A 14,361-nucleotide genomic window follows, 5' to 3' on the forward strand; every position below is an offset into this window, starting at 1 on the left:
GATGATCTATTGGTCTTGTCCCTTAATCTTGACTGGCGTTAGAGGTGCCAGGGTATGCCATTCTCTTCGTTTAGCGCCCTTGAAAGATTATTAGCAAGTAACTTTACCTTTAGCTTTACCCTGCAAATGGCTCAAAAGAGTCATCTTGAACAACTTGGCATGGTAAATAAGATCCTGTTATTACATTACTACGGAAGAGCAGGACCTCTCACAGTCACTATCATATAGTATCATTACGTGCCCATGATATTACCTCCCCAGTTCATAGTATCATATCATTTGTAGAATCCCAATAAGTTGTGGTTGTTATCTACTAGGAGTACTTCTTTCGTCTGAAAATACTTGTCATCAAAATGATAAAAAGGGATGTATCTAGAACTAAAATATGTCTAGATACATCTTTTTTTATTCCTAGATACATCCCTTAGTTTAGATACATCCCTTTTTATTCATTTTGATGACAAGTATTTTCGAACGAAGGGAGTATCTCCGTCTAGATTCACTCATTTCATTCACAGTTAATTTTGGACGGAGAGAGTATTTCTTATATCAGTTTATTTTTGTTCAACATGCTATGATGTTGTATTATATTACTTTCTCCGTCCGAAATTACTTGTTTTAGAAATAGATGTATCTAGACTTATATTAATTCTAGATATATCCATTTCTATCCATTTCCACGACAAGTAATTTCGGACGGAGGGAGTATATCATACTAGAATCTTATTTCACATCCTTAAAATCCAACATCTTTTTACTTAGATGGCTTATGATGCTTGCATTGTAAGAGGTCTAATTGTGAAGTCGATCACTATGTGTGCATGCACACCGAACAATGAGAAAATCTGGGACCATCTATATCATCCAAAAGGTTTTGGATCTAAACTTTGTCTGATTCAATTGGACTGGCTTAACATTGAACGTAAAGATTGGCTAGTCAAACATCCACTGGGCGTTGCTCGCCTAGCTCGGAGCTGGGGGCACCATGACGGTGCGACGTCACGGCTTGCAGGCGCCGGCGGTGAAAGATCTCGTGGAAGAGCTCAGTTGGCAGCGATGTGCACGTCGTCTCGATCTTCTTAATGTAAACCTCATTTGTTCGTGTCCGCGGCCTCCTTAAATCCATACAAAAACATGCAACATAATGTAAACCTCATTTGTTCATGTGCGCAGCCCCCTTAAATCCACATCTGTGTTGACACCTGATTTTGGTAAGATACAGATTGCAATGAAGATGGTCTTGAGTGAACGGGTTTTCAGCATGAAAATATTCACGTCGCCGAGTGGAACCACTTTGATGTTTCGGTTATATTCATTCGACTTTATCTTACGGACCGAAACTATACTTCGAGTGGCATAATTCAATGTTCCGAGTGGTTTTTGGCCAATCACGTCTTTAAGATGACCTCGAATGAAGGAGCACTCTTAAGGAATTGTCTTCGTCTCGTCGAGGCAATCAATTTTGATATATAAATCATCTCAATCCGAGTTCATATGCAAAAGTTAAAGACAATACACTGCAGAACGAACCTCAACGGAAATATGGCGCGAGGTGCCAGACACTTGTTTGATAGGTTGCGCGAGTAATTCGGCCATCAAGACGGCCTTGAATAGAAAAACCTTCAACACGAAAAAGTTTTGTCTCGTCTAGCCGATTGTTTTTTATATAAAATTTGTCTCAATCCGAGGTCGTATGCAACCTGGAGAGGCAAATCAAGATCAGGCTGTGTTTTCAGTCGGGAAATCCGAGTGAAAAGTTTACCATCCGAGTGAAAACCCACCGCTCGAGTAAAAGGTCGAGTGAAAAACTTATCGATCGAGTAAAAGATTGGCTTCCGAGTGAAAATATAGTAATCCGAGTGAAATTATCATCCGAGTGAAAAGATTACCATCGGAATGAAAACTTAACGTTCGAGTAAGATATTGCCTTCTGAGCGAAATATAGTCATCCGAGTGGAAGATTGTCTTTCGAGTGAAATTATAGTCATCCGAGTGAAAGATTGTTTTCCAAGTGAAAGACTCTAACATCCGAGTGAAAAGGTCCAGTCGGACGAAAAACTCTAATATCCGAGTGGATGAGCTCGGATCCGAGTGAAACTGAAGATGTGCCCGAAAGGTAATCCAGATGACCTCAGATGGAAAAGTGATCAACACGAAAGTTGTGCGCATCATCAAAACGGTGAACTTTGGTTTTGGAGTCATTATCATATGAGATACTATATGGCCTGTAAGTTCACTACGAGACTCGGACAATCTAGTCCGTTACATGACCGAGTCCGACTGGATATTAAAGATGGCTTCGTAGAATATTCAAGATGGTCTTATTTGGAAGTGTTCAACATAAGAATTGTTCGTCTCATCGAGGCGCACAAGTTTCATATTTGGGCCATCTTGATCGGAGGTCATATGTAAGCTCTGCAGCCCGCGCAAGGAGGAAGACAGAAGTTGGGCCAGATTCAGACTGAATCCGAGTTGGAATAGAAACTCTAGGACGTGAATTGATGTAATTTTTTGTAAGGAAAGCCTAGATGAATCCTTTGCTTGTACGGGAAGTCCAGCCGCCTCTTATATATGTTGGGGGTGATGGCCGATTCAACAACACCAATCAAACCAATCAATCTATTGCACTTTTGTGTTCATCTATCTTTATCCCCTACCCTTGTATCTTTCTTTTTCGTTATTCATTCGTTCTTCGCGTTGGAGGACAGCGATCCACGAGGCTCTAGGGGCGAGCAAATCGACTTAGGGCAGCCCATAGCCGCCGCACTCCCTGACGGGGTCCCTCCCGGGCGTGTGGGGTTTCGGGTCTTCAAAAGCGCCCACTGACTGTCTTGCGTATCGCGCTGTCGGTCGGGTCTCCTTCGACGTGAGCTGCGGTGCATCACCCCCGGCGTCGAGGGTACACGTGACGTGTTCGTGTGTCAACACACTTTTTGGCGACTCCGCTGGGGACAAAGCTTTGAACAGTCTCCAGCCTGTTCTTGCTACGAGGAGGGCGTCATCAAGCGGCTGCAATCTACAACGGTAACATGTATCATCAATCTCCTTACGTAGATGCAAATAGCCATTGTGTTGATGTTGCTAGATCTTTTAATGGACATGTCATGTCGGCTAGCCCTAACGAGCAAAGGCCGACTAGTTATTCCGTTGGAGAAACTTGGAATTTACAGAATCACGACATCCAACTTATGAATATGAACTTTCATGCATCGACAACATCTTTCAATATGCCGGTGAACAACACGGTTTGTTCGAGTGATCAATATATGACACCTCATGTACAGGAGAGCGTCTCGCAGTTTTATCCATCGGCAGCCGACTCGCAATATGCGGGTTCATCCCCAAACATGCCAATGGATGGGGGAATCGGCCATGCTTCCATTAGCTATTTGGCCGGTTATCCTCAAACATCATATACTACACCTCGTGATATTAATTGTTCAGTGGCATATGAAACTAAAAATATTCATGACTCGGATCACCTTGGCCGAGTGAATGGAGATTCTGCAGGAGCATATGTGCCTAATATTGTAGGAGATGAGGTGGCTCTGACTGCATTAAAAAGTTTAGCCCAAAATAAGAAGATTAGTGCTATTTGCCTTGAGCAGCACGAAAAGGGATTGGTTCCTGATTATGAGGCAATAAGAGCTAGGGTTTTGAAAGAAGACGAAGTGTTGCCGATTGATCAAATTGGCGTGAGAAAATATTCAAAAACAGTGCACATGTCTTCACCTATCATTGCAGCATGTTATACACCCCCTATACAATCGCAAAATTTCGGCAACATCAATTCATTGCCCAAAAATCGTAAAAGTATTGGGGGGCAAGCGAATCCAAGTAGGGATGAGTCTAAAGAAAAATATCTGGCCCAAGTGGACAAGATCAAGCCAAAGCTCACAAGGAATAGAGTCAACGAATTTACTACACCTACCCTTGAGGAATTACCAGCAGCATATCGACACGCCTACGAAGCACTCAAGAAGAAGCGTGGAGATGGATATTTGCAAGAATACGTCAAGTGCCTTCCTCCATGTAGCAACCATTTTGGCCCTTCTATACTTTTGAGGCAAGATAAAAAATAAGCTTTGCAAGCAAACCAGCAAAAAAGGATTCACTCGGCTAATACGATGGATTCGGTTGAAACCGGATTGAGCACCGGGATGTTTAAGGCCCAGTGCGTTGCATCATGCCAGCCGAGTGCATCGTTCCAGACGAGTGCATCACCGGCTAAAGCCGAGTGCATCAAGCCAACTATTACCGGGTGTACCAAAATAGAAGATGCAAGCTTGGCTGAGCAAAGGAACGACAAACGCAACACATTGGCTGTGCTCGATTTTTCTGGATGTAAGGGAGCTTACATGCTACCCTATGAGTTTCGTGCTAAAGATATTGATGAGCATCAAGAACACAGTAATATGGCTGAACACAGTTCAGTTAACGATGAATATCAAGACCAAGAAAATGCGGCCGAGCAAAGTCCAACTGACAAAGAGCGTCGGAGTGAAATCCACTCGGGCAATCCGACTGAAATATACTCGGGCAATTCGAGTGAAATATACTCGGGCAATCCGAGTGATGAGGCACCAGATCCAGAAAAAGAGGAAGAGGCGTTGGAGAATTATTCAGAAGTGGAGCAATGTATTGTTCCAGTGGTGCAACCATCTTCTCCTTCCAACGTCTTCACAAAGGTACACCTAGTAGATAGTTTACTCAATTTTCGATTCGGTCAAAATCATATTGTTGATGCACCTGTTAGTAAGATTCTAATTAATTTTGAAAGACCAATTGAAATGAGTAATCTATTTGTTAGGAATGATCTTGTCACTAATCATGATAGTCAACACATGGTATCATTCATAGAGGCTAATAGTGACAACTTATGAAAACCAAAGTTGTTCTTGTCATGCCAACTGAACTTTGTATTCATATGGACAACTTTGTTTGTTTCATGCCTGGCTAACATTTGGTCTCGGACGAGACGTATATTCTGTAATTATTTTGGTTGCAGAAATGTAAAGCCAGGTCCAAAGTCCTTCGAAGCCGATTCAAAAGCATCAGGAAAAGAGGATGAAAATCAATGCATAGCCGAGTCGGATGACGCTAAGCCAGCACTGCTCGGTTGTTTTGTTTCAGAGCTAGTATCACAATATCAGTTAATGGACGAGCAGTGTACCTTCAGTCTGGGCATAGTTGATCACATCGTTGGTGCATCGTCGACTAATCCTATTATAATTAATCATGATGTCGAGCCATCAGGACAAGAAGAAATTCAATGTTTGTTTGAAGAGAATATCGAAGACAACAACGTGATTCATCAAGCCGCACAATCGAGACGATTGAAGTTTGTTGAGGCACGATCATATGAACAATCGGATCAGATTGGTTTTGATGGCGATCAAATGTTGACTCGGCTATCTCAAGCCGAATCACCTAAAGGTCAACAGGTACACACCAATGATGGCGGGGTCAAGTCTTCGAGCAAGGATATGGTTAAAAAGTGCATCAACAACAATCTTGAAGATGGGAATTCCATCAAAGCTACAATGGCGACATCTAGCACTGGGGGGCAACAAGAAAATTCAAAGACCGATGCACGCACAGTTAAAGGAAGCAAAGGCAATGGTAAGCACAAAGGTAAAAGGCCGAAAGTCACTTTCGCACAGTTATTAGAAAAATATCAGAAGATAAGTGAGGCAAAGAGTGCTTATCGGCCGAGTGTAACAATAGCATCGAAGTCACCCCTAAGGCATAAATTTGAGGACTGGGATTGGCGAAGGAAGAAGTTGAGCAAACAGACTCCATATCCTCCTTTTGGGCCACCAATGCCCATGTCATGGATACCTCCCCATGCTGTCTATTATTCAGATCAATCATGGAACAAGTATAAATCAAGGGCACACCGTCCATCATATTCTAAACCACATCACCAAAATTATGCAGCTCCGAGAGGATCATCATTTGTTCAACAACCACATGTGAAAGACCAACTCAACCAAAAAGAATCGGTCTGGGGGTCAGCAAAGAATATGGACGTGGTCAAGCAAGTGTACCGAGTAAAAAAGGATGGCCGCAAGTGTGCTGTTTCAGATCCGACTCCGGACGATAAAAAGCCAGCCGGGTCGACGTTGGCTACTAATGGAAAGGAAGTGAAGCGGGTAACTTTCAAGGACCCAATCATCGAGTCTGGACATGCCAAGCCGGAAGTGCCAAAGGTCAGGAAAGAGTTTCTAGTGCACAAAACAAAATCACAGCCGGGATGCTCACTCGGCTTATCACATTGGCAAGAAAGAAAGCTGAAGCGGCTCAGGGCCAAAGAGTTGGAGAAGAGGAATATGGCATGGGTCCCCAAGGGAAGCTGTCAAGGCGAGAATGATGTGCCAACTCCTGTTGTGAAGCCAGCAGGAGTAAGGGAGGACAAGCGTGAAGCCGGTAGGCGAAAACAACGATTTTCATGTCACTATACAAGACTCCAAACGACGCATCATCCATGTTCTGCAACCATCACATCAGAGTTTGTGCCCAATAATATATCCCCAGCTGAAATATCTGATTTATTTCGGCTATTCACACTTTGATGGACGGATTTTCAAGCTCCTTTGAGATGAGAATGCATGGTCTATATTTTCATATCGCCCTGAGAGTCTATTGTACTGGCAAAATAGGGCATCTAATTAATGGTGTTCCTCATGTTTATCTTGTACTCCTATAGCCGATGCTCGGTGTTTGCCAATACCAGCGAGGCCGACTTAATTATTTATTCGGCCACTGATCAAGGGTTTAGTGCATAAAAGCTCTGACTCATGATGATAGTTATCTGCAGGATCCATGTTAGGAGACAGACGATGTTCGGCGGGGGCTTGATGGTGTACTTTGGTCAACAATGAGTTGAGTCACCGAACAGTTGCCAGTATTCCTTTGAGGTGCATGGTTATAATTGCTCGGCAAGACGGCTTGACGATGTATCGTCCAGCAGTTCTAATATCTCCAAGGAGTACCTGGACAAAGTAAGGTTAGAATTGACATGAGAAATTTGTGTGGAGGCCTTTGTGACATCCAATGGTTGTTCTTAGACGACTATCATCCGAAGAAGTTCTACTCAAGCAGCAACAAGCCTGAGCATATGGCCAATAGCAATTATCGTCCTCAGCATACACAGCTGATGGAGTGTTGACATCATGCTTAAACAATACCCGAGGCAAAGTATTTTCTGGCACGCAAGCTCTGCCAGAAAACAGGGGGGCATGTGTTGACACCTGATTTTGGCAAGATACAGATTGCAATGAAGGTGGTCTTGAGTGAACGGGTTTTCAGTATGAAAATATTCACGTCGCCGAGTGGAACCACTTTGATGTTTCGGTTATATTCATTCGACTTTATCTTACGGACCGAAACTATACTGCGAGTGGCATAATTCAATGTTCCGAGTGGTTTTTGGCCAATCACGTCTTCAAGATGACCTCGGATGAAGAGCACTCTTAAGGAATTGTCTTCGTCTCGTCGAGGCAATCGATTTTGATATATAAATCATCTCAATCCGAGTTCATATGCAAAAGTTAGAGGCAATACACTGCAGACCGAACCTCAACGGAAATATGGCGCGAGGTGCCAGACACTTGTCTGATAGGTTGCGCGAGTAATTCGGCTATCAAGACGGCCTTGAATAGAAAAACCTTCAACACGAAAAAGTTTTATCTCGTCGAGCCGATCGTTTTTCATATAAATTTTGTCTCAATCCGAGGTTGTATGCAACCTGGAGAGACAAATCAAGATCAGGCTGTGTTTTCAGTCGGGAAATCCGAGTGAAAAGTTTACCATCCGAGTGAAAACCTATCACTCGAGTAAAAGGTCGAGTGAAAAACTTATCGATTGAGTAAAATATTGGCTTCCGAGTGAAAATATAGTAATCCAAGTGAAATTATCATCCGAGTGAAGTTATTCTGAGTGAAAAGATTACCATCGGAATGAAAACTTGACGTTCGAGTAAGATATTGCCTTTCGAGCGAAATATAGTCATCCGAGTGAAAGATTGTCTTCCGAGTGAAATTATAGTCCTCCGAGTGAAAGATTGTCTTCCGAGTGAAAGACTCTAACATCCGAGTGAAAAGGTCCAGTCGGACGAAAAACTCTAATATCCGAGTGGATGGGCTCGGATCCGAGTGAAACTAAAGATGTGCCCGAAAGGTAATCCAGATGACCTTGGATGGAAAAGTGATCAACACGAAAGTTGTGCGCATCGTTAAAATGGTGAACTTTGGTTTTAGAGTCATTATCATATGAGATAGTATACGGCCTGTAAGTTCACTACGAGACTCGGACAATCTAGTCCGTTACATGACCGAGTCCGACTGGATATTAAAGATGGCTTCATAGAATATTCAAGATGGTCTTATTTGGAAAAGTGTTAAACATAAGGATTGTTCGTCTCGTCGAGGCGCACAATTTTCATATTTGGGCCATCTTGATCGGAGGTCATATGCAAGCTCGGCGGCCCGCGCAAGGAGGAAGACAGAAGTTGGGCCAGATTCAGACTGAATCCGAGTTGGAATAGAACTAGGACTCTAAGACGTGAATTGATGTAATTTTTTGTAAGGAAAGCCTAGATGAATCCTTTGCTTGTACGGGAAGTCCAGCCGCCTCTTATATATGTTGGGGGTGATGGCCGATTCAACAACACCAATCGAACCAATCAATCTATTACACTTTTGTGTTCATCTATCTTTATCCCCTACCCTTGTATCTTTCTTTCTCGTTATTCGTTCGTTCTTCGCGTTGGAGGGCAGCGATCCACGAGGCTCTAGGGGCGAGCGAATCGACCTAGGGCAGCCCATAGCCACCGCACTCTCTGACGGGGTCCCTCCCGGGGGTGTGGGGTTTTGGGTCTTCAAAAGCGCCTGCTGACTGTCTTGCGTATCAGGCTGTCGGTCGGCTCTCCTTCAACGTGAGCTGTGGTGCATCACCCCCGGCGTCGAGGGTACACGTGACGTGTTCGTGTGTCAACAATCTGCATCCCCCTTAAATCTATATACAAAAGCATACAACGTAGATTTTAACACATGCACTTCCATTGCCACTGCTGGATATGATCCGGAGTGGTGGAGAAGGCGCCCGGCTAGTGGATCCGCAGCAGGTCAGCTCCGACAGGGAGCTCGACTATCCTCTCAGATGGTTGGTTTTTGTCCGGCAGGGCATTTATGGGGAAACAAGGATCCGTTGGAGATGCTCTTAGCGAAAATACTACACGCACGGATCTTTACGGGGCTACAACAGACTCCTTCCATCTTACTGTTAATCTCCTCCCCCCTCCCCCCAATTTTCATGGGGGGTGGGGCCCGCTTCACCTCTTCTTCCCAATCACACCTTTCCACATCAGCTCACCCTGTAAACGTCCGTGAAATCTCTCCGTGCGTGTAGCAAAGCTTTGCTCTTAGCTAGTTTTAACTTCCGCAACCACAAGTTAAGTTGTTAAGGTAAAATGCAGTTTCAATGCCTATTCTATCCAAATATCTCCAACTTTGCTCATCCTCTCCTAGGTATGATCATTCCATGTGGTGCAAGTAACTGAAATAATTACAGGAGACATACATACATACATACTGCGCCTTGTTATATGAAGCCCGCCATTATCTTTTACCAATCACCAGTGAAACCCTGGCAGGAAACAAGAACAATACTGTAGAGCAGTACTACTGCACTACCTACTTGTGCAGTTACATAATGAGAGCCGGAGCCCGGCTAGCGGGCGCCATGAAGGCAAATATTTCATTTCCTTAGGGACCATGCATGGAGGCAAATAAGTAAGCACATGCATGCCGCCACCTTTTTTCTTTTCTTTTCATATGCATCTCTCCTAAACACAGATCTGTGTGCATGGGCACCATCCAACAGAAAAATTGCCGGCTGCTGGAACATCGTGGCTGCTCATGTAACTGTCTGCGCCCATAACCTCGAGATTAATGGGCCAACGTAGGGCCTTAAACACCGTATTGCTCAGGGAAGAAACAACGCAAATGCAGGACCATGGCGACAATAATGTCCTGCCTACTAGTTCTGGACTGGGGGCACCGATTTTACCAATGCTAATAATACTTCTAGAAACCATGTACTACGTATTACTATATCTCAAAAGAGAAGTACTCATGGGCCTTAAACCATATACCTCACGATATCTCCAACAAAATTTGGCTGTCAGCATCACATGATGTAGTTGCTGGGAGGGTGATTCTTCCATTATCTAAAGAGAGAATCTCAAGGTATCTTCATACTATAAATGACCAATGGACATAAAGATTCCAGAGCTAAAAAGAGACGGCCAGTCATTTGGAGTGACAAACAGTTACATTGTACTACTAGGTTATCTAACATAGTGCTGGTGTACTAGCAAAAGATAATGCCCTCAGACTAGTCACAATAAAAGTAAGTCAACTAATAACATCACACATTTCAATACAAAATTGCTTATGTGACAGCTAATTAATGAAGAGAAAGGGGTTTGTGGTAACTTAGCTAGTTACTGTAACATCAAACATTTCAATGCATAATGAGTCTATAGCCTAATAAATGAACTTTTCATGATATCACTTATATGTTACTACCCATTATGAAGATAATAACATAGACTAATAACATCGGCAAGTTACTACTCTATGTTACTCCCAACTATGAGCAGTCTCAAGCTCCACCGCGAGACCAAGTCAACTCGGGACTGCTCAAGATTGTCTCTCTGCCGCAATGTTAGGTTAGGAAACTAAATGCCCCCTGTCCTCAGACTCATCAGATTACCCATGAACTCATTGAAGGTCACGCCTCCGTCTTACTACATGCATGTTACAACATTGAATGTCCTCCATGTGCTGAGTAAGGCGAATCTGTCAGTGTCAGGTGTTGGGTAGTGGAGGGTGGCAGCTCACAGTTAGAGCAGCAAGGAGGTCCCAAGTGCCAGGATAAAACTGTAGGACGGGGATCAGGTGACTGCCTTCACGCTGTAACATGCGGGCACACATCCAACGGCCATCAACAATCAAAGTGAAAAAAAGCTCCAGATCTAGCACACGCACACACGGAGACGCCCACACTTGTAGTTTTCATGTACATCCAACAGCAGCTATGCATTTCTCTAAAAAAACAGTAGCTATGCATTAAGAGCAACTCCAACACAGCGAGGCAATCCGTCTGTGTGTCCGCGCGGAAAAGATGGATAGACCAAAGCAAAACACAGTGTCAGGTGTTCGGACAAATTTTCGTCCCAAATTTGACTCAGATTTGGGTTGGAGACGGACACAAAGCGAACGTTTTCTGCGTTTTCTTCGTCCACCTCCGTCAGCTGCATGCCCCGCCTGGTCTAGCTGCCATCCACCCATCCATCTTTTTATTTATTTTTTCTTTCTCACCACGCGGCACACCTCGCCAGTAGCAGCCACGGTATCGCCCCGGCCACGTCGCCGGTGCAGCGACTCCCCCCGCAGCTACTCGCTAGCCAGCTACTACTCCGAGACGCCACCGATATAACAGCTCCCCGTCGGGTGGGATCGGATGCCTCGGCCACGCCGCTGGGGAAGGAGCAGCATTAGTTGTGCACGCCGGCACAAAGCGGAAACGTATCTGGTGCACCGGGGCAATTTGTCATTTTTTATCTCGAGCAATGTTTCAAATTTTGATTAATTTTTTTATGGAAACATACATTGATATTGTGTCAATGCACCAATTTTTTTGAACATTTTAGAATGTGGAACGGGGGACCGGTGCGCTGGTAGCATCAATTGCCCCGGTGCACCAGATACATTCCCGGCACAAAGCAGCCGGGGGCTGCTCTCGTGTGGTGTTCCCGACACCGGCGCCAGGACGAGGTGCGGCATTCCCGACATGGGCGCCAGGAGTTGCAGAGCAACACACGACTAGAGTAGCATGGCAGCGTACGCCTGGAATAGCGACACACGCCTGGTGATGGCCACTAGATATAGGTTTTATTATGATTTTTTTATTTTAATCAATGTAATAAAGGGACTTTTGGTGGCAATGTATATATATTTTTAATTCAAAAAATGTCCACAATCTGAAATGCATCCCGGCGCGTTGGGTGTACCGATAGACGGACGGACAAAGCAAACTTTGATGTCTTCGTTTGGATCGGTCGGTTAGAGTTGCCCTTACTCATACACCAGATCAGATGTACAAAATGTCTAAAATACTGCTTAGTGGCCGGACTTTGGTTCTTGATCTGGTTATAGAATTTCAAAAAAAAAAAATGTTCAGTTTTTTTTTTAATGTTCATGCATAATCAGTCCAGTTGTTTCTATCAGATATATTTTTTGTGAACGGTCCTACTAAAATCTGCTCTTAATTACTAGTACTTCTAAAAATCTATTTGCTACAAGTGTGGGCGTCTCCACGTGTGCGTGTGCTAGATCTGGAGCTTTTTTCACATTGATTGCTAATGGCCGTTGAATGTGTAATGGACGCTGGATGTGTGTCCGCATGTTACAGCGTGACTGCCTGAAGGCAAGTCACCTGATCCCTGTCCAAAACGGTATTGTATATTACTCAGATCAAGCTTGGGAATTTGATCAAGACTATTGTCCTTAGCAATAGGAAGACTAAATGCTAGCACTGGATAAGACTATTGTTCCCAAATTAAACTACAAGGAAAATGGAAACTAACGCATAATAACCGTTGGATCAACTTAATACTACAAACATCCATTCTGAGTGTCATGTTTCTGTATGATACAAGAATAGATGATATTTTGCATCCTTGCAATAGTTCACCGCCAGAAGAGGACCCCTACTAGCCTCCTTTTCGAAAAGAAGAAGAAGAGGACCCCTACGGCTTTCATGAGCATGGTACACTGCAATGCATTGAATGATAGTGGCAAGAAGGAAAAATTCATGCAAGATAAGGCACAATTGCACAAGACATGTCCTACATAAAGGTGGCCATTTCCACTACGAAGCACAAAACCATACACATCTAAGCCTCAAAAAGATACATCATTCACCCTCGAGTCAGACAATGGCTCTTGTTGATGACGAGCTCAAGGCCAAGGCCGAGGTGTACTACGACGATGAGATTTGCAAGCAGTGCACCAGGCTCCTGCTCAAGGAAGCAGGCCTCCCCAACGGCCTGCTTCCCCTGAAGGACATCGTGGAGTGCGGCTATGTCGAGGAGACTGGGTATGTGTGGCTCAAACAAAAGAAGAGGATAGACCACGTCTTCCAGAGCCTGGGAAGGGTGGTGTCTTATGGCACTGAGATCACTGCCTTCGCAGAGAAGGGCAGGATCAGGAAGGTCAAAGGGATAAAGACCAGGGAGCTCATGGTGTGGCTCCCTGTGGAGGAGATCTCCCTCGACGAACCAGCGACCGGTAAGCTCATCTGCAAGAGCATTGCCGGCTTTTCTAAGATCTTCCCTGCATCAGCTTTCCACATCCCAGAGAAGGAGAATGAGAAGGCCAACTGCGCCGGACCAAAACCAGTGGTCCTCATGGAGAGGGCAGCACGGGTTGTTAAGAACAACTGATCGATCCTACAATCCTGCTCCTGTGTACGTACTAAAAATAATCGTCGAACTGGTGCTTTACTATTTGCTTACTTATGTACTTCAAAAAAAAGGTGATAGCCCAAAGTTCTGCCTATATACAGCAGTGTATGGCTGTCCTGGTATTTATAAACCTCCAAGCCAACCGCCCAAACTCCTTTTATATCTACCTCATATATAGCTGTATGTTACTCATATGTACTACTACCATATAATGGATGGATTTTATATGATATGCTTTCCCATTTTGGTCAAGATAATATACTGCTATGAGATCCTTTGATTTCCCTTTCACCATCAAAGAAACTAATGACAGGGCATGAGATAAAAAGAACAAAATTTCACTGCATGTCGTGTTAGATATTAGCAGGTACAAGTACATGCAGCAAGTGTAATATGAAGGTTAACAGGATATTGGCAGGTACAAGTACAGCAAGTGGAATATGACTAGCTTCATTAGTTAGTCCAAGGCAGGGTAAAATGAAGGTTAATTGTACACACCACCAAGCATGGTTGATAGGATCATTTTGGTATAGATAGGATTGAAATCCTAGAATCGTACGTCAGAAATCGTTATTCTAAGGACTACAAGGTCCGAAATTGCATAGGAGCACACGGTGACAACGCGCTCTGGAATCCTGCGCATCCAGTCGCATTGGGATCTGAACCCACTATAATAGCAACATTGTATTCTTAGCTTTTCAGAATCGTATTAACTTTCCCACTGCGCAACACAAGGCCGTCTCTAGAAATTCGGGGCCCCCGTGCGAAATGAAAAATGAGGCCCATATATTTGCAAAAGAAATGTATAAGTAATATAATTAGATATA

At 44.0% G+C, this 14,361-nt stretch overlaps 1 protein-coding gene across 1 annotated transcript; it reads left to right on the forward strand.

Moving 5' to 3' along the window:
- Nucleotides 1-12,863: 12,863 nt before the first annotated feature.
- Nucleotides 12,864-13,764, forward strand: LOC123082046 (uncharacterized). The gene has a single exon (XM_044504479.1). The coding sequence runs from the start codon at nt 13,007-13,009 to the stop codon at nt 13,511-13,513; it is 507 nt and encodes a 168-aa protein (XP_044360414.1). The 5' UTR covers nt 12,864-13,006; the 3' UTR covers nt 13,514-13,764.
- Nucleotides 13,765-14,361: the final 597 nt, after the last annotated feature.

The sequence above is a fragment of the Triticum aestivum genome, chromosome 4A, assembly GCF_018294505.1.
Source record: "Triticum aestivum cultivar Chinese Spring chromosome 4A, IWGSC CS RefSeq v2.1, whole genome shotgun sequence".
Classification (NCBI taxonomy): Eukaryota; Viridiplantae; Streptophyta; class Magnoliopsida; order Poales; family Poaceae; genus Triticum; species Triticum aestivum.